This window comes from Hyperoodon ampullatus, assembly GCF_949752795.1.
Source record: "Hyperoodon ampullatus genome assembly, chromosome: 2".
NCBI classification, from domain to species: domain Eukaryota; kingdom Metazoa; phylum Chordata; class Mammalia; order Artiodactyla; family Ziphiidae; genus Hyperoodon; species Hyperoodon ampullatus.
This window is the reverse complement of record NC_136915.1, coordinates 25,527,091-25,552,740: the sequence shown is the minus strand read 5'-3', so window position 1 is coordinate 25,552,740 and position 25,650 is coordinate 25,527,091. Positions and strand designations below refer to the sequence as shown.

Sequence of the window (25,650 nt, the reverse complement as noted above, 5' to 3'; positions counted from 1 at the left end):
TTGGATTCCTTTATACCCAAGTCTGAGTTCCAGTGTCTTTTTTTTTTTTTTTTCCTTGACTGCAATGTTGGCTGGCCAGAAGAGAGACAAAAATCTAAATAGAGAAGTAGGAGGAGAACCAGGAGATCATAGTGGTATGGAAGTCAGGGAATGAAGGAATTTGAGAAGGTGACTTTATTGAGATTTTTTTTTTTCTTATGAGAACAGAAAAAACAGCTTGAACTAGTGATGATTTTTATTTTTATATGTTGGAAGTTTCTGAATGGATTAGAATGGAAGTTTCTCTGAATTGAGGATTAGCTGGGAATTGAGAAGAGAGAAAAATGGTTGTACTTTGAAATGCTAAGTTTTAGAAAGTAAGTTAGACGTTTGTGTGATCTAGGTACTTCTAATATTGATTATGAAATGCTGACCTGTAGAGAGAGAGGCTCACCTCCCCGGAATGACCAAAACCTACCCTTTGTTAACCGAGGATAGGGAAAGAAGAGATGGATGTATGGGGACATTTCAGTAACTTAAAGAGAATAACCTGTGAGGTGGATATAGTTGGATAAATGCCTACTAGGTATTGGACATGTCTCATTTAATATATTTTTTAATGAATTTATTTATTTATGGCTGCGTTGGGTCCTTGTTGCTGCACGCGGGCTTTCTCTAGTTGCGGTGAGTGGGGGCTACTCTTCGTTGCGGTGCGTGGGCTTCTCATTGTGGTGGCTTCTCTTGTTGCGGAGCATGGGCCTAGGCACGTGGGCTTCAGTAGTTGTGGCTCGTGGGCTCTAGAGCGAAGGCTCATTAGTTGCAGTGCACTGGCTTAGTTGCTCCGTGGCATGTGGGATCTTCCTGGACCAGGGCTCGAGCCTGTGTCCCCTGCATTGGCAGGTGGATTCTAAACTACTGTGCCACCAGGGAAGTCCCTCATTTAATCTTCATAGCAAACGTATAAAGTAGCCAGTGTTATCTCAGTTTTACAGATGGAAATAGTGAAGTGTATATCATTCATTGATTCTGATAAGTGTATCGGATGTTGGGTATGGTAAGTAGGGCTTCTCAAGGAGTGCACTTTAGAATATCATTCTTAAAGATTTGTAAAGTGATGCTTTTGCTTAATTTTTCATTTTTCAAATGTGATGTATAGTTCCGGGTTTATCTGTTTTGATTTTATAACTTCCTATGCGGTAAAACACCAACTTAATTTGCAAAATTATGATTCTAGTTAGGACAAGATCCATGTTAGAAGAAGAAGACAGGTGTTGAGGCTTACAAAAGAAAGTTCTGGTATCTGGGAAATGGAAAGGAAACTCAGAAGCTAGGTCATTTGTACAGATGATATTCTTGGGTGGGGTGAAGTGAGGAAATATGAGGTAGGTCAGACACTAGCGTGGTTTTCTCACTTTGCCTCTTTAGTAAAGGGAGTAAGAGATACTTTTATGGGGTGGGGCCTCAGTAGAGAAAGTCCTGGATGGGTGTGAGATGGGCAACTGTCAGGTAGCCCACAGAGAAAAATAGGAAATAGTTTTGTGAAACCAGAGGTGATAAGATTATTTAGTGGAAGGAAGGAAGTCTTAGAGACATTTAGCAAAAGTGAAGATGGAATTAGTAAGTCATACTAGAAATTAACATTAACCTTTCACTCAAATTGAATACTAGAGAATGGCGGGGAGGTGTAGAGTACAAGAACTTGAAAAGATAGTTCTGTCCTGATGGGAGCATTTTCTTTGATTATAATTTACAGCCAGCTTTTCTCCTTTATGATAGAAAAGGTTTCTTTGTTACGTGCCCAAGAAGTTTCTTACAGTCGTCTGTTTTCATCATTTGATTTTTCTTGATTCCTGAGCGTCTTCTCCTGATCATTAGTTTTGTTTCCTAGGAAGAATTTTGTTGAGAGTCTGCCTGGTGTTGATGACCAACCATATCACGTATAGCTCCCATTATAAACAATAAGTTCCTGACTAGTTAAAAACACTTTTGTGAGAGTGACTTGGTTTATCTTGTCTGCTCAACTGTGGGTAAATGGTTTAAAATGGAGTTTCTGTACTAGCAAAGGCTCCATTCTCGTTGTCTACAGGAGGTAGGAGGAGTAGTGGTTCACCTTGTATGTGAGGCAGAGAGAGACACCCTGGAAGAGGGAGAGCTGGAAGAGGTGAACAGAGAGCTAAAGAGAGGGTGAGTGAGGCAGCAAATAAAACGTAGTAGGAGAGAAAATGATGGGTGGGTGGGAAGGCAGTATAGAAAGGGATGGAAATTGCTGTGCGGGAAGGATGGGCAAATTTTGAAGGTAGGGGGAGGAGACAGTGGAAAGCAAAGGCAAGAAGACCAAGAGAGCAGACTCATCAAAGCCCACAGCAAAAGCTGTGAAGGCAGTTCTGTCTGGGGGTGGAAACTTCCTGTGGCTGCCCTGGAGGCAGCTTGATAACATAGAAAGGACATTGCACTTTGAATTGGAACATCTGGACTTAGATCCTGGAAATGCCATCTAAACACTCTTCCCTACTCAACAGTGGTTGGGGAAGGCATTTCTTTGAGGCTCAGTTCTAATCTCTTAAATGGGAGTAATTACTGTGAGATTGTTGTAATGATTACATAAATATGCATATTGCATGTTCTCTGCCTTCCCTTGCCATTCCTACTTTATTTTTTTCATTTTTGTAGCCACTCCTACTTTTTTCTTGGGAAATATAAATAGAATTCCAACATTCTTGGTTAAAACTATTTGTAGGTTTTTGGATTTTCAAGAAACGCCTAGCATCTAGTTAAATGCATGTTTAGATTCCACAGAAAAAGCTAGATGTAGAACTTTATGTGTTTAATTTACATGCTTTGTAAATGTTAACTCTGGCCTGAAGGTTCAAAATGATTTTATCTGACGTTTGTAGAGTTTAGCTAAGATGCTGTCCTCATCTCCCCTCCCCTCCTTATTTTTACCACCTGTAGTTTAGGAGCTTATTCAGTGTGCTTACTGAAATAATGTGAACGCCTTGTACTGTGAGCCTAGCTTCTGTTTTAAGGCCCTTTGAAACTGTTTTACCACAATAACAAGCCTTATCTCTATGTCTCTTTGTTCTCATATGGCTTAAATTTAGTGTCATTTTGAATTTTATAAATTTACATTTTTGTCAAGCATCCCAAAGCTGTTACATCTTAGTGACACAATGTATCATTTGTAGCATAGTGTCAGCTCTGGGTTTTGAAAATGTGTAATTTAAAACAATGCGACCTGGGCTTCCCTGGTGGTGCAGTGATTATGAATCCACCTGCAGATTCAAACCCTGGTCCAGGAAGATCCCACATGCCGCGGAGCAACTAAGCCTGAGTGCCACAGCTACTGAGCCTGTGCTCTAGAGCCTGCACGTCACAACTACTGAGCCTGTGCCCCTAGAGCCCGTGCTCTGTGAAAAGAGAAGCCACTGCAGTGAGAAGCCCGCGCTGCAACGAAGAGCAGCCTCCACTCGCCACAACTAGAGAAAGCCCATGCACAGCAAAGAAGACCCAACACAGGCAGAACAAAACAAACAAACAAACAAAAAAAACAAAAAACAATGCGACTGTATTTTTACGTGGTGACAGTTCAGTCAAATTAAGATTATTGGGGTGGTATTCAGTCAGCGTATTAATAAAATCCTTAAATTGGTTCCCCCAGCTGTATTCAGGTTTGTGCTCCACACTCTGCCCTCTCCCTGCCTGTCCCTAGTTTGACTCTCTTTGCATTTATTTACCCGCTGCTAGAAATTGTTCACATACATTTGGAGGTAGTGATGATTGGATGAGGGGGTTTGAGAAAGTCCTGCTTCAGGCAAACAGCAGTCTTTCTCAGGTAGGCAGAATAGCTTTCCTCTTTATATTACTCAGCCATAAAAAGAAATTAAATTGAGTTATTTGTAGTGAGGTGGATGGACCTAGAGTCTGTCATACAGAGTGAAGTAAGTCAGAAAGAGAAAAACAAATAACGTATGCTAACACATATATATGGAATCTAAAGAAAAAAAAGTGGTTCTGAGGAACCTAGGGGCAGGACAGGAATAAAGACACAGACTTAGAGAATGGACTCGAGGACACGGGGAGGGGGTAGGGTAAGCTGGGACGAAGTGAGAGAGTAGCATGGACATATATACACTACGAAATATAAAATAGATAGCTAGTGGGAAGCAGCCGCATAGCACAGGGAGATCAGCTCTGTGCTTTGTGACCACCTAGAGGGGTGGGATAGGGAGTGTGTGAGGGAGATGCAAGAGGTAGGAGATATGGGAATACATGTATATGTATAACTGATTCACTTTGTTATAAAGCAGAAACTAACACACCATTGTAAGGCCATTATACTCTAATAAAGGTGTTAAAAAAAATAATAACCTTCCTCTTTAATAAACAAGGGACGTTACTCTAGCCTCAGGCAGCAAAGGTGGCTTGTTGCTCATAACTGAGAGGACCAGTGGACTGTTGGACAGTAAAGGGTTTTTGAATTATGACTGTTTTGCGTAATCTATTCCACACTTCATTCTTGCTCTTAAATATTACCTTGTAGTAGTGACCTTGGAGATGAATTAATTGAAGTCTAGCAAGATTGTTATGATGTGGGTAGTACATTTAATGATAAGTAAAGTTTGAAGAGATCCTTGTGATATGTGCTATTTTTTATTTCTCCTGGTTTTCAGATTCTAGGAGCCCCCAGAGATATTCCAATATGGAGAAATGTTGGGGGCACTCCGTTATGTAGTTCGTAGCGCCTTTCAACCTGAGGTTTATCAAAGAAATACTGGCTTGGATCAAATGAGTCCCCTAATTTGTACTTAACTGTTTTCACAAGGACTGTGGTCTTTGAGTCAGTTTTCATAAGGACTGTGGTCTTTGAGTCAGTAGCAAGGTTTAGGTCACGTAGTCATCTACATACATCATTGCTCTTCAACATGTTGATCTTTACTTACTAAGTCAAAATGTATGAAATACAGCTACCGTAATTCTCTCTCTCTCTTTTTTAAAGACTCTGCTTCCTTATTTATTTATTTATCTATCTACCTATTTATTTATTTATTTGGCTGCGTTGGGTCTTAGTTGCGGCACGCGGGCTCAGTAGTGGCAGCACGTGGGCTCTCTAGTGGTGGCGCGCGGGCTCTAGAGCGTGCAGGCTTAGTTGCCCCATGGCATGTGGGATCTTAGTTCCCCAACCAGGGATCGAACCCGCAACCCCTGCATTGGAAGGTGGATTCTTAACCTCTGGATCACCAGGGAAGTCCCTACTGTAATTCTTGTGTGATGGAATTTGCTTTTTCTTTTTCTGGATTATGTGTTTTTCATGTTTGAAAACAAAAGGGAATGGGAGGGGAGAAAGCAGGGGTCATTGCTGAACGCTGATGGTTAAAAGGTAAGTGAATGTTTAATCTCAGTCACTTGATTATTGTTATTGTCTTGTCAATATCTGAAAGTAAACATAGAAAAGCTTTTCAGTTGTGTTTAATGTGTATGTAAAATTCAAGATGCTAACTTGGAATTATTCCCTCCTTTATTCTAAACAATAGGTACGTTCTATGGATGAACTGAATCACGATTTTCAAGCACTTGCTCTGGAGGGAAGAGCGATGGGAGAGGTAAGTGAATTGGTGTGCCCGAAAAGTGGGCCTGTTTTTAAGGGAAGGTTGGAGCTGTCTTTCATCAAATGTGTCCGAATCTAGTCTCCAGAAGTATGTGCTTGCTTTTCCTTGTTGCCATCTTCATGATAGGAGTGGGATATTGCAGAATTTTGCCAAAACGATCTCATTATAAGAAGAATGTTAACTTTAGCCTAATGTCTTAAAAATAAAATAAAACCAAAATGTGAGCACAAATTAATATTATCTTAACCAGTCAGTTGTAAATTGAGGTGTTAAAATTTTACAAAATAGTTTTATATGCATAAAATGTCCTTACCTTTGGCTCATTTTTCAGTTGTTAGGTTCTTTTGCAGTGGAAGGGAGTTTTAGATTGGCTGCTAGTCAGAATATGTTGATAACCTATTTTTAGAGCAGTGTTATTTTTGAGGAAGTTGTTTAGAGTTCCATTGTGAAGAGGGAATTGTTAGATTTCTGGTGAGATAATTCTCAACCAGAAGGTTGAGGCCTGAGCCAGTCATCCCTTACGTAGATAGAATTTAGAAACAAGAATTTTGGTTTGTTTGTAATGTTTAAAATTTGCAAAAACAAAATTTACCATCCATTATATTGATAGTGAAGATTGCCATAATTCTAAAAGAAAGAGGAATATAAATCAAGTATAGCAGGTTTCTGGTGCTTCTAGATGTTGACAATAAGAGTGTATTGGTGATAGGTAGAACATACAGGTTGAATTAATTGCTAAAGATGTCACAGGTTCACAAACTGGGGGCATTTGCTTGTGACTTTTTTTGTTCTGGAGAGTAGCCTTAGGTTTTTTCTTTTGTTTTATGTTTTGTATATCTAATATTTAAAAAACCCCATATCTATTTTAATGTTTTAAAGGAGGGAGAATAGCTGTATTCTGGATTCTCTTTTATACTATTCATTAAATACATTTGTTCTTTGATTTAGCCAGTATTCTTTGATCCAGGCACTGTGCTAGGTTCCGAGGACTCAAAATTAAGATAATTTCCTGATTTATAACAAATATTCATTTACTGCCATTGTGGTTGGGCATTAGTTAAAGTCTTTGTGTTTTTTTTTTTTTTTTTAAATTTATTTATTTTTATTTATTTATTTTTGGCTGTGTTGGGTGTTCGTTGCTACGCGCGGGCTTTCTCTAGTTGCGGAGAGCGGGGGTTACTCTTCGTTGCAGTGCGCCAGCCTCTCATTGCAGTGGCCTCTCTCGTTGTGGAGAGCGGGCTGTAGGCGCGTGGGCCTCCGTAGTTGCAGCATATGGACTCAGTATTTGTGGCTCACGGGCTTAGTTGCTCCCTGGCATGTGGGATCTTCCCAGGCCAGGGCTCGAACCCGTGTCCCCTGCATTGGCAGGCGGACTCTCAACCACTGTGCCACCAGGGAAGCCCCAGTCTTTGTGTTTTGATCCTAAGATTCTTGCTTCCTTGGTTATAAGATTTTGTTTCCAACTTTTCTGAATCATCTTGTGGTCAGAGTCGAGTGTCCTACCATCTTGGGTTCATGGGGTTTTGGCCTGTTTTTGTGTTTCCTCTAGAGCTTGAAGAGCAGATTGGTAGGTGTTCTTATGTTTCCTGTGCCTGCCTAATATTAATGAAACAGTGCACATCAATAAACCCTATCTGGTTATTGAGTAAATGATTTTCTCACTAAATTTCTGAAGCACAGTTTGAACAGAAAGTTAACAGATGTGTCATATTAATTATAGATGGGGAAACCACATTCATCTGCTTCCGCACTCCTGTGGTTCTAACCTGGTCCACTCTACCAAAAATCTAAGCCCAGTCTTTTAAAATTAGTTACACAGAATAAAAATAATGCCCTGTTACTGTTTTGTAAGCAACACTTCATAATCTTTAAAGACTTAACTCTAATTGAAGAAGAGTGAACAGAAAGTGAATTTTATTTAAATTAACAACAAAAATATTAAAAAAATCATTTTCTTCTTCTAAAAATATCCCTTCCCCACAAGGTCTCCAGACCACACCTCCTTATTTTTGTTAGAGATGTCATTTTTTTGATGTTTGTATGTAATTCATCAGAGCTAGGTGTTGGCATATGTAAATAACTAAACAAAATACATTCCAGCAGTAATGCAGTGTCACTCTTCTTTCCTTATTATTAACAAAGTAATAATAATAGCTACCATTTGTTGACCATCTATTAGGCAGATGCTAAGCGGTTTGTATGCATTATCTCATCAATAACTCTCTCAGGATGGTTCTGTTATCCAGATAAGGAAAAATTTTGCTCAGGGTCACACATCTAGAAAATGATGGAGCTGGGACTCTGACCTGGCTACCTTGCCAAAGCACGTGCCCTTAGAGTAAATGAAACCAATACTTATAAAATAACTGATGGTAAAAATCTCATTTTAGTAAGCTTTATAACAGTTGATATTTGGGGAAGGATTTTAAAAAATGCTTAATACACTTCCCTTCCAAAATACAGACACTTAACTGAAGTTATTTTTTGAAAGCATAACTCAGTGTCCAGGCACAAAGGGGACAACTAAGTTAAGTATGGAGTGAGGTTTTTGTACTCAAGGAACTCTTTCTTTAGCTAGTTGAAGAAGGAGTGAATACACATGACAACAGAAAGAGTTCACTGCGTTTCTTTGTATGGTTCCTGTTTTGAGAAGGGAGTGACCAGTATTGGCAGGAGTAGTTTGTGATTACTTGGATGGAGGTATAGGACTTGGGAAACGTCCTCTAGTTTAGTTAGGATTCATGTAGGTATAGGTTGGGGGAATGTTTTTTGCAGAGATACAAGGGAGATGGGCACAAAAGAGAGATGAAGAAAGCTAGCTTTTATAATAAAATAAAAAAGCATAGTTTCTAATTAGTTTAACGTCATTAAATTTCCTTCCCTTGAAACAATAAAGGATCTCTGGGAGGGGGTGTGTGTAAATGTAGTGTTCACCCATATAAACACTAAAATTTCAAGTAAATTGCATGGATTTATAAAGCCAGGCACAGTATTTTTTTGCTGCAGTTATTTTATTTGTATTTGTGTGTGTCTGTGTGCTTGTGTGAGAGTCCTCGTTAGGGCAGATGATACCTATGTTCAAGAGTGTGTGAATCTTTAGAGTTCAAAGAGAATTGCCTCGATTCAAAGTAATTGATTTCTAGTAAAGTTAGTGCTGCCTGGCTCTTGCAACTTTTTTTTTTCCTCATCAAAGCCAGTGCTAGACTCCTGGAGTCACTTTGCTAGATAGTGTTTCTTAGAAATGTTGCTCAGAGGTGACTACTTAAAACTTTGCCTTCAAACCTTGCTGGTTGTCTGAAGTACAGCTAGCTGTTCTTAGCTGAAGGACACTCTACAAGTGCTTTACTTACCTCCTATTCTAAAAAGTCAACATAAAAAGGAAGATAGGAAAATGTCTTAGGCTTAGGGCTACAAATTATTTTCAAATATTTCATCCACTCTCCTGGCTAGCAGCCCCTTTCATTCAACTTTAAGTCCAGTCCTGAAAAGTTTAAAGGCACAGATTATTTCTGTAAGTTGAGTATTCAAGAGTGTATCTTTGTAGTGCTGAGGAAGGCTCATTGACCTGATGTTTCTGGGTTCTGTTTCTGCCTTGGTTGGTTTATGGTCTTGCATGACTTATTTATTTTACGTCCTGAAAAAGATGCATTTGCAAAGAGGATAGTGGTTCTCGTTTGAAAGTACTTTGAGAGTCTTTGACAGAAAAGCCACCTTATTCTGAATAATTGGTTTTCTCTCTTTTAAAAACCAAGGAACTTTTTTTTAGAGTCCTTAATGTTTTACATGTAGTAAACCTGACAGCGTTCAGGGACGTTAAAATAATAGTGATTATTTCTGGAATAAATGGAATGTATTTAGGTATGTGGCCCTTCATCTTTGTTTTAGAAAACTGAAGCATAGAAAAGCTTACCCTTGGTAATAAACACGTTTGTAAACCTGAGGAATGAAATCTGGAAAGTGCATCTGTAGGTGGAGTGATAATGAATCCTACCACGTTCCTGGAAGTAGAGTAAGGTGAGATGTATTTAAAACATAGCTGCAGGTTCTCATTAGACATTACATAGGATTTCTGCCTGTAAGTGTGAGAGCAGAATGGCTTCTAGAGGAAGGAATTTGACAATGATTTGGAGAGCTCTTAACCCAAAGAAAGGTATAACTTGGTGGGATGAAGAGCTCACTGGATGAGAACCCTGTTGCCACCGCTTTTGGCCTTGCCTCAGGCATTCATCTTCTTTGGACTTTGCTTTTTTTCATCCATAAGACACACATGTTGGACTAGATAGTTTTCCAGGACCCTTTTAAGTCTAAGATTCTTGGAGTTTGCCCTTATTTCTAGCTTTAAAAAGATAGAAAACAGGACTGGTTCTCCTTTTTCTAGGATATGCCAGAGGGTATCTAAAAAGATGCGTTTTTTTAGAGTGTGATGTAGAGGTTCTGTAAGTTTTCATTGGGTTCTCTAAGTGACTCATTCACTGTGCAGCTACATAAGACATTGAAGTGTCTGTCCATCAGGGCTCATAGGGTGGTAATTGTGAAATCGGGACAAGTAGGAGCCTAATGTGGATACCAAGTCCACATCTTTCCAACATGGCATGATGGCTCACAGAATTGGAGGCTTTTGGGTAGCTAAAAGTACTTTTATGATCCACAGCCCTAGAGGGGCTAACCTCACACTGTAAATTCCTTGCAGTTAGGGTCCCATAAGAGTAACTCAGTTGACTGTAAACTGAGTTGAATTTTGGAAAGGAGATGTGTTGTCTGCTAGCAAGATCATGCAGCCTTTCTTGCAGAAAGGATGAAAAATAAATAGAGCCTGTGGTGCATTATAAAAATATCTGACCAAGCAGTGTAACACATCCTTTTACCCCCAAAATGCAGCTTTTGAGTATGCATAGGAATGGTAAAAGCTGCCTAGTTCCATTAACTTTGTATTAATACCATTTGGTTGTTGGGCATTTTTGACATCTTGTTATTAAAATGAAATGGTTCCTTTAGAGAAGACATAGCTAGCCAGGCCAAGTGATATGGAGGAAGTTAATAACTTTCCTTTATTAGGTTAATGACCATATTAGAGGTGAAGTGACCTTTTTATGAGTCTTGTTTTGGAAGTTCCTGGGATCTCATAATAGTTTTGGGATTAGGATTGGGCATTTTTTTTTTTTTTTGCTGTACGCGGGCCTCTCACTGTTGTGGCCTCTCCCGTTGCGGAGCACAGGCTCTGGATGCATGCGCAGGCTCAGCGGCCATGGCTCACGGGCCTAGCCGCTCCGCGGCATATGGGATCTTCCCGGACCGGGGCACAAACTCGTGTCCCCTGCATCGGTAGGTGGACTCTCAACCACTGCGCCACCAGGGAAGCCCAGGATTGGGTATTTTGAAGAAGATGATAAGAAGGTATCTTCTAACCCTGCAAACATGGGTGCATCTGACATTTAGAACCTGGTGCCCAGTTCTGTCCTGTTACTTTGAGACCTGTGTGGAACCCCACGCATTCCAATATCTGCCTTCTGTCCTGCACTGGGAAGAATGGGCGGGCTTAACCCTGTATACGTTAAGCTATCTTGGAATGTTTGAATGCAGTAAAACATGCTTCTCTGCATCAGGAAATAGCTGATCCACATGCTGCTTAATCTGTCTTCATTAAATTTCTTCCCTTTTATCCTCCTTTGTCTAAAATGTTTTTATTCTTTTTATCCACATCAGTATGCTTTATTTGAAAGTGAGCTAATTAACTACAGTAATACATTAACACTTTTCAAAACACTTTGGCATTGATTTCATTACCTATGTGAATCTCCCAACAGATTTTTGAGAGACACGACCATTTTTACATGAGGGAAGTGAGTTCTAAGGTCACGTGACTCCAGCTAAGCTCATAACTGTCAAGATGTGGATTGACATCAAGTTCTATTTCATTAGGCTCAGAAATAATAATAGCTGCAGTCTATTGAACATATATGATTTTCCAGGTACTGTACTAATCACATATACGTTATTGTCTTCACAGTGGTCCTGCAATATTAGGATGTCCTTTATATACTGGGCAAACAGGATTATAGAGGTTAATATGATCATGAGCCAGCTGTTTAAACCCAGCTCTCTATCACTCCAGATCCTGAGCTTTTCTACTGTTCATTTCTGCATGTCCAGAGCCTACCCAGTATGCACAAAGTCCAGCTTCAGTTATCAGCTCGTCTATGAAAGCTTTCTTGCTCTCACCAACCAGAAGCTACAGAGGGGAATTCGGTAGCACATTATTTATTTATATCATTCTTATGGCCCTAATTTATTTTATATATAGTGATTTGTGTAAATGTTTTCTATTTCCTTGCACATAAGTTTGCTGAGGGCAGGGGCTTCAGCTAATATGTACTTTGTAAACAGTGGCTGCCTAATATATTGTGTTGAATAAATCGTGTACCAGTAAATATTTTTTTCTAAGTATGGATTCCTCTTTATTTTCTCTTTTATATCAGAAGTTCCCCCCAAGGGATCTCAGTTCAATTCAGTTAATATTGCCTTTATTCTCTGTTCCTATTACTTTTCCACCCTCAGGGATGTGGGGGTGTGAAGGGGAGGATGGGGAGCGGACAAAACTGAAAAGCATTTATTCAGTCTTCTCTGCAAATCTTTACATTTTTGAACTATTCAATAATTATTTTACGAAGAGTACATAGGATGAATAGCATGTCAGCAATGCTTTTATCCAAGTTGAATTTTATATAAAGGCATTTATTATAAAGGATCTTTTATTTAATGTAGTTGCAATCATAGGACACTTTCTCTGCGCCATCTGCTGGAGCATGGAAATATTCTCATTATATATATACAACCAGACATAATGGTGTTTAGAAAATTGGAATTGCTGTTGTTATGTTTCTTGTTCAAGCTTGTATTAAACTATGTTGTGTGTAATTCTTTCTTGTTTACTTTTGTTTTGCTGATGAGGAACCAGAACACCAAAATTAATTTATTGTCTCTTAATTAATTAATGCATTCTGTGGTCCTCATTATAGCAAAATGTGTAGAAGAAATAGTTTATTTTCTGTGTTGGTCTTCCCTGTATACATGCACATCTGTGATATACATGCACATCTGTGAAATTTTCCACTCCTGGAACACGTGAAAGAGGGAACCTGTCCATATCTGGCATACTAAGACACTTCTCGTCAATTTAATAATTAAAAATACCCTGAGGCTGACTGGATGTGTGGGTGGGTTTGAGTGTTTGGTCCCATCTGGAGGCAAAGGACTCTTTATCCCCTCTTAATTGAGCTGTTTGCTTCCTGCTTTGGGAATATGAGGGGGGTAGGTCATGAAGCAATCTAGATGTTTTCATGGTTTTATTCATGAACCTTACAGATTTCCTAAGTGATCTGGAGGCTTATCTCTTTTTTTTTTTTTTTTTTGCGGTACGCGGGCCTCTCACTGTTGTGGCCTCTCCCGTTGCGGAGCACAGGCTCCGGACGCGCAGGCTCAGCGGCCATGGCTCACGGGCCTAGCCGCTCCACGGCATGTGGGATCCTCCCGTACCGGGGCACGAACCCGCGTCCCCTGCATCGGCAGGTGGACTCTCAACCACTGCGCCACCAGGGAAGCCCTGGAGGCTTATCTTTTACACACTGGGCTCTCAGGTACTATTGCAAGGAATCATTTATATAATTATTTAAAGTCTAGACCTAGTATAACTTTAATATGGTTATGTTATAGATCAAACCATGTAATTTATACTTAGATAAAAACAAATGACATTATTTATAGGGAACTTAAAGATGGCCGGGATAACATTGTCTTCTGTTTCCTTACATGCCTTTTCTATATCGTGCAGAAAAGCCTGGTTCACCTGGGGAATATCTTCATTTTCTGAACATAGTTTACTGTTCGTGAAGTTTTATGAAGATATCAGAGAAAAGAAACTTCTTTTGGCTCTGTTCTAATAACTTGAAGCGGGAAGGTGTAAGGAAAACTTTACTTTCAGTGGCTTCAGGAAGGGATGTGCAGTGGAGAAGGGATTAGTGTGGAGCTTGCCCCAGGTTAATTTACCACAAAATATTCATGGAGCTTGAGGTGCTAACAGTATCTCTGAATTTTTTATTTTTGAAGGGCATGCTTTCTAAAAGAACAACCAATGTCTTCTGTGTGTTTAGTTTCAAGGATGAAGTTGTTAACAGTGATTGTGTTTTTTGTGTGGTAAAGAACACTGGGAAACCCCTGTGCTCCTTTGAAGACAGTACGTTTTTGTTTTGTTTTCTTTGGCCGCACCTCGCAGCACGCGGGATCTTAGTTCCCCAACCAGGGATCGAACCTGTGCCCCCCTGCAGTGGAAGCATGGAGTCTTAACCACTGGACCGCCAGGGAATTCCCCAGAGTGCATTTTTAAGTTTAACAGTAGTCATCAATTAAAGAACTGTTTGCAATTCCATCTAATTTGTGGTGGTCCTAAAATTTAAGAGCTACCAAATTCCTCTTATCTCTAATTGATTGCTCTTACTGTTCCCCAGCAACTCGCAGTGGATCCTCAGGACAACCTTAAAACTTTACCCACTGGAGTTGTAGACTTAAACTTGCAGCACCATATTCTTACATACTTGGATCCTGTTTTCATCTAGGCTTTGGACTCAGCTGACCCTGTGGAATAGATTCCTGATTAAAATAACTTCAGTGGTAGACTGGCTTATGTATACTTAGTGACTTCATTCTTGATAACCATAATGGGCTATGAATCTTCCCTTTTGAAATTAAATAACTTAAAAAAAATGCCTTGAAAGTTGAGAGAGGCATCTAAGCAGCAGTTTGTACCTTTCCAGCTCCCATTTCCACAGGTCCCTTCTTTTACCATTTTATGCCTAGGTTACTGCAGTGACCTCTTTGCTTAGCCTCCCAGCATCCATTTGCTTTCCCTCACTCCTTTTTATAGAGGAATGTGAAATTAATCTTTTTTTTTCTGGCCGCGTCTCGCGGCAGGCAGGATCTTAGTTCCCCAACCAGGGATTGAATCCGTGCCCCCTGCATTGGAAGTGTGGAGTCTTAACCACTGGACTGCCAGGGAAGTCCCTCAAGTTAATCTTTTAAAATGAATTTTTATGATTTTACTCCCTGTTGCTGCCTGTTGGATTAGAGCCCAGCTCCTCAGTGCTCCATAAAGCCTCACTGGCAGCTGGACTAATTGTGCTTTTTCACCCTCTCCTTACTGCGCCTCTAGTTGGTGGCAGGATTCCTTTTTTATTGGTGGGCACCTGCCCCACTTGCTTTTATTTCTACCTTTGCTCTTTGTGGAAAGTCCTTTTCACTGTCTTCTCACTCTGAAGTCCCCCATCCTTTAAGGTGCTCCTTGACCATCCTGTGCCAGGTACTGTTCCAGTTTGAATCCTGGTAGGTTTTTCTTTTTTTAAAAAAAATTTTAATTCTTGGCCTGTTTGTTTGTTTGTTTATCTATTTTTGGTTGTGTTGGGTCTTCATTGCTGCGCACGGGCTTTCTCTAGTTGTGGAGAGCGCGGGCTACTCTTCCTTGTGGTGCACGGGCTTCTCATTGCATTGGCTTCTCTTGTTGTGGCGCATGGCTCTAGGCTCGCGGGCTTCAGTAGTTGTGGCTCGCGGGCTTCAGTAGTTGTGGCTCGCGAGCTCTAGAGCGCAGGCTCAGTAGTTGTGGAGCACAGGCTTAGTTGCTCCGCAGTATGTGGCATCTTCCCGGACCAGCGCTTGAACCTGTGTCCTCTGCATTGGCAGGTGGATTCTTAACCACTGTGCCACCAGGGAAGTCCTGGTTTTTCTTTTTAATCTTTTCTTTCAGGGCAGAGAACTTTGTTTGTTGGTTCGTTTTTTACTGCTTTTCTTCCAGTAGTGGCTCATGCAGGTTGTGCATTTCAGGGTAAGTTCAAGTACTTCAGATGCTAAAATTTTATTTTTTCAATGGTCAGAAAAACAATATTCGTTTTTCAGATATGGGAGAGAAGATCAAATTACCTCATATTGGCCAGGCCTAAGTGATTTGTGTAACTTCATCCTTAGTGGTGGAAATGTTATTAAAGGACATTAGATACAACTATTAACAGTGTTTATTATGAAAAGTGCTTAATAACCCTGGAAAATATTTTTTAAAAATCTCTTAATTTTATATACTGCAGTTATAATTATGCAAAAAATTAAACTTTTCTTTCTTAAAAGGAGTATATTAGATTTCAACAAAAAGAGATTTTGTTGAGAGACAATTAATATGGAAATTTGTTTTCACTAGTAATCATCTTGCCACATAGACTGAAAATTTTAAGCAGTAATTACTAGATGCCAGATTGTGATGCTGCCTAGTAGTGAAATGTGAAAAAAATTATAGCAAATTTTGATTCTTAGACAGCTTTTGACGATTTGAATAAAATGAAACAGAACAGAAAAGTTTAAACATTTAAAAATAATCTTTACATGTAAGTATTGAGTAACTGATTAAAAAAATGCAGGATACTTAATTAGTAGATATATAAATGGGAAGTGAGAATTTAGAGGGTCATGTTCCTTAAACTTTCTGGAAGAGAAGGGAAAAATGAAAACACCATCTTCTTTATTTATTTAATATACTTAGGTATTTTTTTTTTTTTTAATTTTTTTTTTTTTTTTTTTGCGGTACGCGGGCCTCTCACTGTTGTGGCCTCTCCCGTTGCGGAGCACAGGCTCTGGATGCGCAGGCTCAGCGGCCATGGCTCACGGGCCCAGCCGCTCCGCGGCATATGGGATCCTCCCAGACCGGGGCACGAACCCGTATCCCCTGCATCAGCAGGCGGACTCTCAACCACTGCGCCACCAGGGAGGCCCTATACTTAGGTATTTTTAATTAAAAAATGATTGGCTTGTGATTAAGCCATTGAAGATTTTTACCATCCCTTATTTAAGCTACAGTTTTCAAAGTGGATTGGAAATTATTATCTGCTTGCTTAAAAATATTGGGTTGGCCAAAAAGTTCGTTCGTGTTTTTCTGTAACATCTTATGGAAAAACCCGAACAAATTTTTTTGGCCAACTCATATCTGAAACATGCGGTGTGAGCTCTTTCAAAATTCCCACTAACTTTTGTCACTTTGAAATTATGTTGAAGTGAATTGTATCTGCTTAAGAGAAAATGCCTTATTTGTAGTGAATTCTGTACCACCATAATCTCAATTTTTATTTATTAAAAATCAGTTCTAAATCATAATAAAAGTGTATTTTGTGACAAGTCACCCATGATCCCACATCAACGAGCACCTATTTCAGTTTTTATTTTTCTTTCCAATCTTGATCCAAAAGGGAAGGGTGCATGAGGAGAAGCAGTCTTTTCGTGTACAATTTTGTATTTTGCTTTTAAAATTTAATGTTATTTTATAAATATTACATATAGTCCTGATAGCTGTTTTGGGTGAGCTTGTATTGTTGCATATAGTTATTATTGAACATTTAGTTTGCGCCCAACTTTTTTGCTCTTATATTTTGAATGTGAAGCTTTTTTTTCCTTTTGAATTATTTAATGTTGAGTTAAATTCTCAGGAATGAACACGGCTTTTTTTCCAGCTTTTAAATTTATTATTATTATTTTTAAAATTTTTATTGAAGTATAGTTGACTTACAATGTTGTGTTAATTTCTGCTGTACTGCAAAGTGATTCAGTTGTACATATATGTGTTCTTCATATTCTTTTCCATTATGGTTTATCATAGGATATTGAATATAGTTCCCTGTGCTATACAGTAGGACCTTGTTGTTTATGCATCCTATATATAATAGTTTGCATCTGCTAACCCCAAACTCCCAACCCTTCACTCCCCCACACTCGCCTCCCCCCTTGGTAGCCACAAGTCCATTCTCTATATCTGTGAGTCTGTTTCTGTTTCATAGATATGTTCATTTGTATTGTATTTTAATTGTAGTTTTGTTTGGATATATGCCCAGGAGTGGGGTTGCTGGGTCATATGGCAACTGTTTTTAGTTTTTATCTTCCATACTGTTTTCCATAGTGGCTGCACCAATTTACATTCCCACCAACAGTGCAGGAGGTGAACATGACTCTTAATGTATATTTTTTCAGAACCCTTTCCAAAAGAATTGTCATAACAGTGAATGGATATTTGTACCTTTTTTTTTAAAGCCTTGTAAAGGATATCGATTTATTCTTTTATATTTAAACCGTTTCTTGTTAAAGCTTTAGTAGTAACTTCTGTGTGTAGTTTATAGTATTTATTATGAACTGTCTCACTAGATTTCACAACAACCCTCTGTGGTATGGAGGGCCAGGTAAATTCCCTAGGGCATTAAGATTTTGAGAAGGGAATTCTGAAAATTACAGAGTTTTCATGGTCAGAGCTTTGACTAGAACATGTGACAGTGTTTACCAATAATACTACTTTATTTCTATCAGTACTGAGCGGTCCTTTCTCTGAGTTGATATCAAGTTCTTTTAATGTAATGAGAATATTTATCAAGAGATTAAAAAATTGGGGGGGGCATATCTTACCAGCTAGTTAAAATATCAGGTATTTGACTCCTGCATTTGCTACATTCCAATGAAACTAAGCTTGTGTTGGAAGTTTGCATTGCCACATGAGATGATTAAACCTGTTCATGCCTTCGGGACTGTAGCATCCCTGTGAACAGTACTCCTTAAGAAGCCAAATTTCTGCTCTGAGAGATAGCTCTATGCAGCCTGTGTTGTGTGTAAGCAGTCCTCTTGAGTACAGAGTGCTTATTGGAGTTTCCATCTATGCAAGTATTAATGGTGGTATGGTCAAACACATCCAGTCTTTAATAATCAGCTTGCCTCTTAGTTTTTGCAAAGCTCTAATCATAGTTCTTCCTGCAGTGTTTTGTTAAGGCTCCTAATTTTATAGATTTACACTGAAGTGGGCTGGGTGATGCTGTGCTCACATCTGCTAGGTGAGTACACAGGAGCATTTCATTGGCTATGCCATTAGTAGTGTGAAGTCTGTTGGTTACTATTTTATTATTAAATAATGTTAGCAGCTAATTCTTTGAGTGATTACTCTGAGTCCAGCATTGTACTACTCCTTTACACACTATATTATTTAATGTTCATAACAGTTCATTTTATTGGTGAGAAAACTGAGGCCTAGATGAGTTAAATTCACACAGTTGGGATTTGAAACCAGTGTTTTTTTGTTGTTTGTTTTTTAAAATGATTTCAGAGTAGTTGTGTGTGTTTTACCACTATATTACTTCTTAAAATAAGAAGCCTAGAGGCTTTTGATGTTCTCAGCCTTTTAGTTTATTGTCTCCACCTCTGTTTAAAGGACTCTTAGTAAGGGTTAATGTGGTGGTCGATTGTGCAAGTGTGCTTTGTGTATTGTCTTTTCTGTTAGATGAGTTAAAAAAAAGGTGTTTCCAAACACAATTTAGAGGTTTCCCAAGTGGCTAACATTGCTCATAAACCAGTGCTTGATTTCTACTTTGTTCTCCAGAAGCCTCATGAATAAGCTTACTGATTTCTTTACTCTCCTTAAGTCTTTCCTTTTACAAACCTGTGGTTCAAGCTGGGATAAATAGTGTATGTGGTTTTCTCCTAAAGACTGGAGAACAGATACTATTGGAGAAGCACTTAGGAATCCCATTTAATGGGACAGTACATGGAAGAGTACAAGGTCTGTTGTATTGCTGTGTCGGATGGTAGGACCTCCCAAGCCCTGGTTCTCAGTTTGTAGGTCTTGAAAGGGATTTACTAATTTAGAGGTGATTGGATTATAGAACTGACCTATACTGACTAGAACCACAAGAGATTAATGTATGAAAACTAAAATGCAGTTTACTAATTTATAAGGAGAAATAACAACTCTCAAGTGGACAGGATAATTGTGTTCAGTGATCAGCATGTTTGGCTATAGGAGGAAGCAAAGTTCTCTTAAGTTTGCTTGCTAAGCAGTCTGAGCCAGGGAAGTTACTTGGATGTTTTTAGTGGCTGCTGTACCCAAGCTACTATCTAGCCTGATGCCATTAATTGCTTGTATAAGGACAGACTTGTTTGTGAATCATATGTCCTCTCCCTAGACATGCATATTGGTTGATACTGCCTACATCTGACTCCCTGGGTCTCCTTTGCTTTTGTTGGACCAATTTCTAATTCCCTTATCTTCCTTTAGAATTGTGAAATCTTTTAATCCTCTAATTGCCTAATCTTTCTTTAAATTGAATTTTGTAAACCTCTTCTGTGATCTGTTCTTTGTTGTCCTGTCAAAGAACAGTATTTCCAAGTTCTTGATGGGGTAAGCAGTAACTGTCTTTTCATACACTAGTTGAATGTTTGATGATTGAATTTAGGTGTGGCTTAAGTGAAGGTTTGGCAACTCCTGATGTGGGTTGGTGAAGCAGGATGTTTTAGCCAGTGCTGTGGATGATATTACCTTTAGAGGGGTTGAATCTGAATTTGAAATAACAATTGGATACTCATCATCACTTTGTTTTATATTCAATAGATTATAGCTCCTTTTAATATGATCAGATTCGAACAATGTCTTTATTTTAGATGACTCTTGACTATGTGATTGCTACTAATTCTCAGTAAGCTTAACAAGTCTAAGTCCATTTAATTTTGCCGAATTTAAAAAGCCAGTCTTTTTTTTTTTTGTAATACAGAAGGGCTATAAGACAAAATAGGGGAAAACATGAAATGGAACGGATGTAACTTTTTCCAAATTCAAAAAAAGCACTTTGATTTTAGATATTAGAAATGGAACAAGAAGTGCTTCTTGAAAACAGACTCTTAAAGATGTTTTAAATAAAAGAAAACTCTTCCGTATATTCACAGCTATATTAGTTATCTATTGCTATGTTCCAAATTACCCTAAAATTTAGTGGCTTAAGACAACACGTTGTTTAAGCCTCACAGTTTCTGTAGGTCAGGAGCCCAGTCATGAGTTTGTAAGATTCTTTGTTTCAGGGTCCCTCACAAGCTGCAGTCAGGATTTCAGCTGGGTTTGCAGTCATCTCAAAGTCCAACTGGGGAATGGGCTGCTTCCAAGCTTACTCACGTGGTTGATATCAGGATTAAGTTTCTCGCAGGTTGCTAGACTGAGGGCCTCAGTTCCTAAGGAATTGATGTCCAGTTCCTTGCCATATGGGCCTCTCTATTGGGCAGCTCACAGTATAGCAGCTAGCTTCGTTAAAGTGAGGTGAGAGGGCGAGAGAGGAGTAGAAGCAAGATGCAAGTCAGTATATTTTAAAGACAGTCTTGAAAGCGGCACCCCCTCACTTTTGCCCTCTCTTACTCCTTAGGAGCAAGTCAGTAGGTTCAGCCCACAGACAGGATAAGAGGGGGAATTACACAAGGGACTGAGTACCAAGAGGTACAGACATTAGGAGTTGTTTCAGGTGCTGCTTGCCACTCAGCTGAAGAGTGGAGAAGGGTATGTTTTGGAGGAAAGAGAAATGCTGTGGAAGGTCCAGAGACTCTGAGGAGCTTTGCTAAGTTTGCCTCTGTCCTTGCCCAGGGACCTTGATACAGTAGTTTACTTTTCTTCATCTGCACAGCACTCCTGCAAACCATAGGTTCTGCCTTTTTTCCTCCCAGAATTGGCTTGCTACCACCTTCTTCTACCACTTCCTTTTCCTTTATCTCTTACAGACTTGCCTTTTCAGTCCCTGCTGTTTTCATTAATAATAGTTAATTGATCTTCTTGGTTACTTTGCCAAAGCATATGGGGTTTTAGTACTTTGGGGGCTGCTCCTAGCATCTATTTAGGATTTATATTTATACATACTGTTAATAGTGGAAGACACCATTTCCTCTTGGTATCTGACTAGGGTCTTGAATTTTTCAGTGTGTACTGTATGCATTGTACTACGTCATTTTATATAAGGGACTTGAGCGTCTGAGGATTTTGGTATCCAAGGAGGCTCCTGGAACCAGTCCCCCTTGGATACCGAGGGATGACTGTATTCCTTTGAGATTTGTTGCATCTATTACTACTTTGAAGTACAGTCTTCACTTTTTAGTACCTTTCTACATGTTTGTTGTATTATTGTTTCCTTATGAGAGAATTTGGCCTGGAAACAGCCTTGCTTATATATGGAGCTGCTTTTGCTGGCTTTGCATGTTGCGACAACCTGGCAAGCTATGAGGAAAGATGACAAGATCTTAGAAGTCATTTTTGAAGCCTTGAGTTCAAGGGCTGCTGCTTTCACTAAGCAATTTGACAAATTATGGACAGACTATATTTACACATGGAGGCTGGTGGCTTAGAGAAGCATGAGTTTTGAATAAAGATTTCCAAATTTGTGTCGAGAGGGATAAGCACCATAATGAATATATTTGATCATTTTTGCTCTCTTTCCAATATATGGAGACTAAAGTTAACCAACAAGTGAGGAGTCCCTTGTGCTGACATTCTTTCTTCTGGTACACAGAGGAGAAGTTGATGCGGACTCCTGTTTGCTTACACTCCCTACAAAATATAAGAGAAAAATCAGAATGTTAGTTGGAAGGGGTACAGCCAATAGGGAAAGAAATTCTATTTGTAATCTTACAGGAGGGCATTTTTGAGATTAAGAGGAGAAAAATAAGTTCAAAGGCAAGAATTCTAGAGTTCTGCATTAGTACACATTAATTTTCAGGGTCCCATCTGTGGTTTACAGCTGTTTTGCCTTGGTGTAATGCCACTGAATACACTTATCGAGAACCTCCTGCGTGGTGGGCATTGTGTTAGGCCCGCATCAGCAACATCTCTAATCATCACAGCAACCTGAAAAATATTTCCTTCATCAATGCAAAGAGAATGAGGCCCAGGGCAGTCCTGCCGTTTGTCCTATGACACATCAAAGTCGTCTAGTCCAGGGCTTCCTGACTCCACTGCCTAGCTATGGTCTGGACTCTCCCTCCCTCCCACCCCTTCCCCCTCCCCCTCAAGTTAACAGACCAGCTGTGCCCTTGCTTCTCTCAGAGAATGAACCCTAGAGGCACATTAGGAATTGACGGCTTGTAACTGCTCATCTTCAAGTAAACCAATGCGTGTGTGCAATTAAGTGTCAAGCCGAAATGTGTCTTTTGTCATGACCTTGTTGGACTAGAAAATAACAAGTTAGGGGAAAAAAGTACAAGGGAAACTGCTTTGCTCCAGTTAGTAACCCATGTCTACCAGATAGTTTTATAGAGCTAGAATAAATTGATGTCAAGAAACCCAGAATTTAGGTTGGAAAGCTGAGATTCATTTTAGTGAGGGCAAAGTTGAGATGTTTCTTCATTATCATTGGGTTATGGGTTATAAATAGAAAAGGTAAACCTTTATTGTCAAGGAGGAGAGCAAATGTTTTGTACTTTCTGGGTTTTTATTCTGTTCCTCTGAGAAATTCAACTCTTCAGGTGCATTCTTTTATGCTCAAAAGCAGTGTACTGTCTCAGACTTCTGAGTTTCTTGTCTGACTAGTAGCAGCTGAAGTGAAAACATAATTAGAAGAAATAAGAGGGACATTTTAGTGAGTTAAGCTGATAACCAGAACGAAGAATGGTGGGGTTCTAGTGGAAATTTACTTTGTAACAGGTCACTAATGCTTTGATCTTGTGCAAAACTGTACTGTGTTTTGCTTGAAAGGGTAGTTTGCATTTCTTTGGTTGAAGCTAATTTAAAGCTAGTGATGCCTGCATTTTTATGAGGTGTGGAATGTTTTGTGAAGTCACTTTAGTGGCATTACTAAGTATTCTTAAGACTAACTGAGGTGAGGAGATTTTTATTTCCCTTCCAGTAATGGGGGAATAGCTGTTCTGTCTTTCCAAAATCTTGGAACAGGTTAATGTTGTGGTTGGGAAGTTTTTTTGTTTTTGTTTTTGTTTTGTTTTAGTTTTTTTCTTTGTGGTGTTGAAAGTATTTCAGTTAAACAGAATCTCTGTGTATGAAGGAGGTGAATTTTGCCTCTAGTGTTCCATAGCTGGGGTCTCAGTTCATGCCACAGCTTGAGTAACTTTGTAGGGCCCCTTAGTATACATGTAGGCAGAAGTAGCCTTTCAGTAGTTGTAGGTACTTTCTTTTTCAGTAAGAATCTTCTTAGCAGTTAGCTGATAGGTCTAGTATGAATCCCCCCCCCCTTTAAAAATCTTGGCATAGATTAAGTGAATAATTCTAGATATTTAAGCTGAGCCTCTATTGCGATGCATTGATCTGTAGCCCCCCTTGCATTAGGCCTCTTTGTGACTTTTACCAAACACATAGTAGTGCTCTGACCACAATCTGCGGAGTCAGAACACTGTGATTAAAGACCTTGAGGGCACGTGAGCATCTTCAGTACCCTTGTCTAAAAGAAAGTGTTGACTGCTGTACTTTCATCCTTTATGAATTCTTTAAAAGCATCTATTATTTTTAATTTGCAGCAGCTCTTGCCAGGTAAAAAGTTTTGGGAAACAGATGAATCCAGCAAAGATGGACCAAAAGGAATATTCCTGGGTGATCAATGGCGAGACAGTGCCTGGGGAACATCAGGTAATCTAGATCTAGCATCTGTACTGTGATTTATGCCTGTCTTAGAGCTCCTTTCCTCAGCAATTGGCAAGTTGTGAATTTTACGTCAGTGACAAGCATGTCAAGCAATGTCCTGTCCTGTGGTATAATTGCCATGAAGGAGCTTATATGATGTAATTTATTAAAACATAATTAACACAAAATCAGGTCTTCAATATTTTACTGAAGTGCTAGCCACAGGGGAATGGTCTTATTTGAAATGACCGTAATTTCAGCTACAACTTCTTGTTCTGTACTGCTGTCAGCATACTTGGAATTAGAAAATCCATGCCTGCCATTTGAAGTTCATGTTTCTTTCTCCTCCCGTTGCCCCTGTGTACTGTGTATGGGGTGATCTATCTATAAATGTGGTTTGGGCCAAATAAGTCACTGGGCACGGACGCTCTTCTGACTGACTACCCCTGAAGAAAGGGATGGGGAGAACTTGTAGAGGCAGACATACCGACAGCAGAAAGAAATGACAGTTGATAGGGAGGAAGGAGACAGAAAATTCAGAAGCTGATGTGCTGTGTTATAGCAATATAAGAATGGAACCTCAGATGACAGTGGTCATCAGAAAAGATCAAATTATATTGTTTTAAAAAGGGCAGTAAGATCACATTTTGTTTCAGTAACATTACCAATAAAATATATTAAAAAGAAATTCTGCTACTTGAAAGGGGTAAACATTAATTTATCCACTTAGCTAGATAAACCAGTTATGTGAACTGCTGTATTGCTCTGCTATCCTGGATATATGAGGGGTGTGTTCCGTTTCCTTAGGTTATGTAGAATATTATACTTAGGGAAAACACAATAGGAGGTTTTGGCTCAACTGACCATGGCAGGTTTCCTGATTCCCAGTCATTGGTTTATCCATGAGACATCACTCATAATTTGTTTGAGCCTCTGGCTGCACTGTATCATGCTTGTGTATCTTTTTTGTAGATCATTCAGTTTCCCAGCCAATCATGGTGCAGAGAAGACCTGGTCAGAGTTTCCATGTGAACAGTGAGGTCAATTCTGTACTGTCCCCACGGTCGGAGAGTGGGGGACTAGGCGTTAGCATGGTGGAGTATGTGTTGAGCTCATCCCCGGGCGATTCCTGTCTAAGAAAAGGAGGATTTGTAAGTTGGCTTGAGGAACTTGTTCCTATCTCTCTCTCTCTCTCTTTCCCCTTTCCCCTAAAGCAAAACATGCCTGTTTAGTTTCCTTAGATATTCACAGCACTAAGTGCAGGGTTTTAAAAAATGCTTTTATTGCAATTAGATTTTAGCAAACACAGCAGGAGATGTAAACTAAACTTTTTAAAAATAGAGAAATGATGTTTTTTTGGGACTCAATGATAGTAATGTGAGGTAAGGACTTAAATCTAGATCGCAGTTCATTGGCCTACCAGAAAACACCATTTTTAGTTTAAAACAAACAAACAAAAATAAAAAGAGAAGGAATTAACACAAAACTGAAGGCAGGTGTCAATAGGGAATAGATCTGAGAGAGTGATTTGCCAATACCCTAGGATCCTTAAAATGGATCAGATATGTTGGGTCATTCTTGTTTTTGCTAGCTAGGCTTTAATTATGGAATGATCTTTGGCCCTCTTTGAATAGC

General features: G+C 39.3%; 1 protein-coding gene across 8 annotated transcripts in view; it reads left to right on the top strand.

The window, feature by feature from the left end:
• The window catches only part of PUM1 (pumilio RNA binding family member 1), a gene marked incomplete at its 5' end in the record, with an annotated part of 125,949 nt that overhangs the window by 27,464 nt on the left and 72,835 nt on the right, over nucleotides 1–25,650 (top strand). For 4 of the 8 annotated variants that reach the window (XM_079697153.1, XM_079697152.1, XM_079697154.1 and 1 more), the window contains 3 exons: nucleotides 5,511–5,579; nucleotides 23,913–24,021; nucleotides 24,988–25,166. In XM_079697153.1, coding sequence (XP_079553279.1) covers nucleotides 5,511–5,579; nucleotides 23,913–24,021; nucleotides 24,988–25,166 — 357 coding nt within the window. The remainder of the gene's footprint in view (nucleotides 1–5,510; nucleotides 5,580–23,912; nucleotides 24,022–24,987; nucleotides 25,167–25,650) is intronic. The other 4 variants (XM_079697158.1, XM_079697157.1, XM_079697156.1 and 1 more) reach the window with 1 other exon arrangement.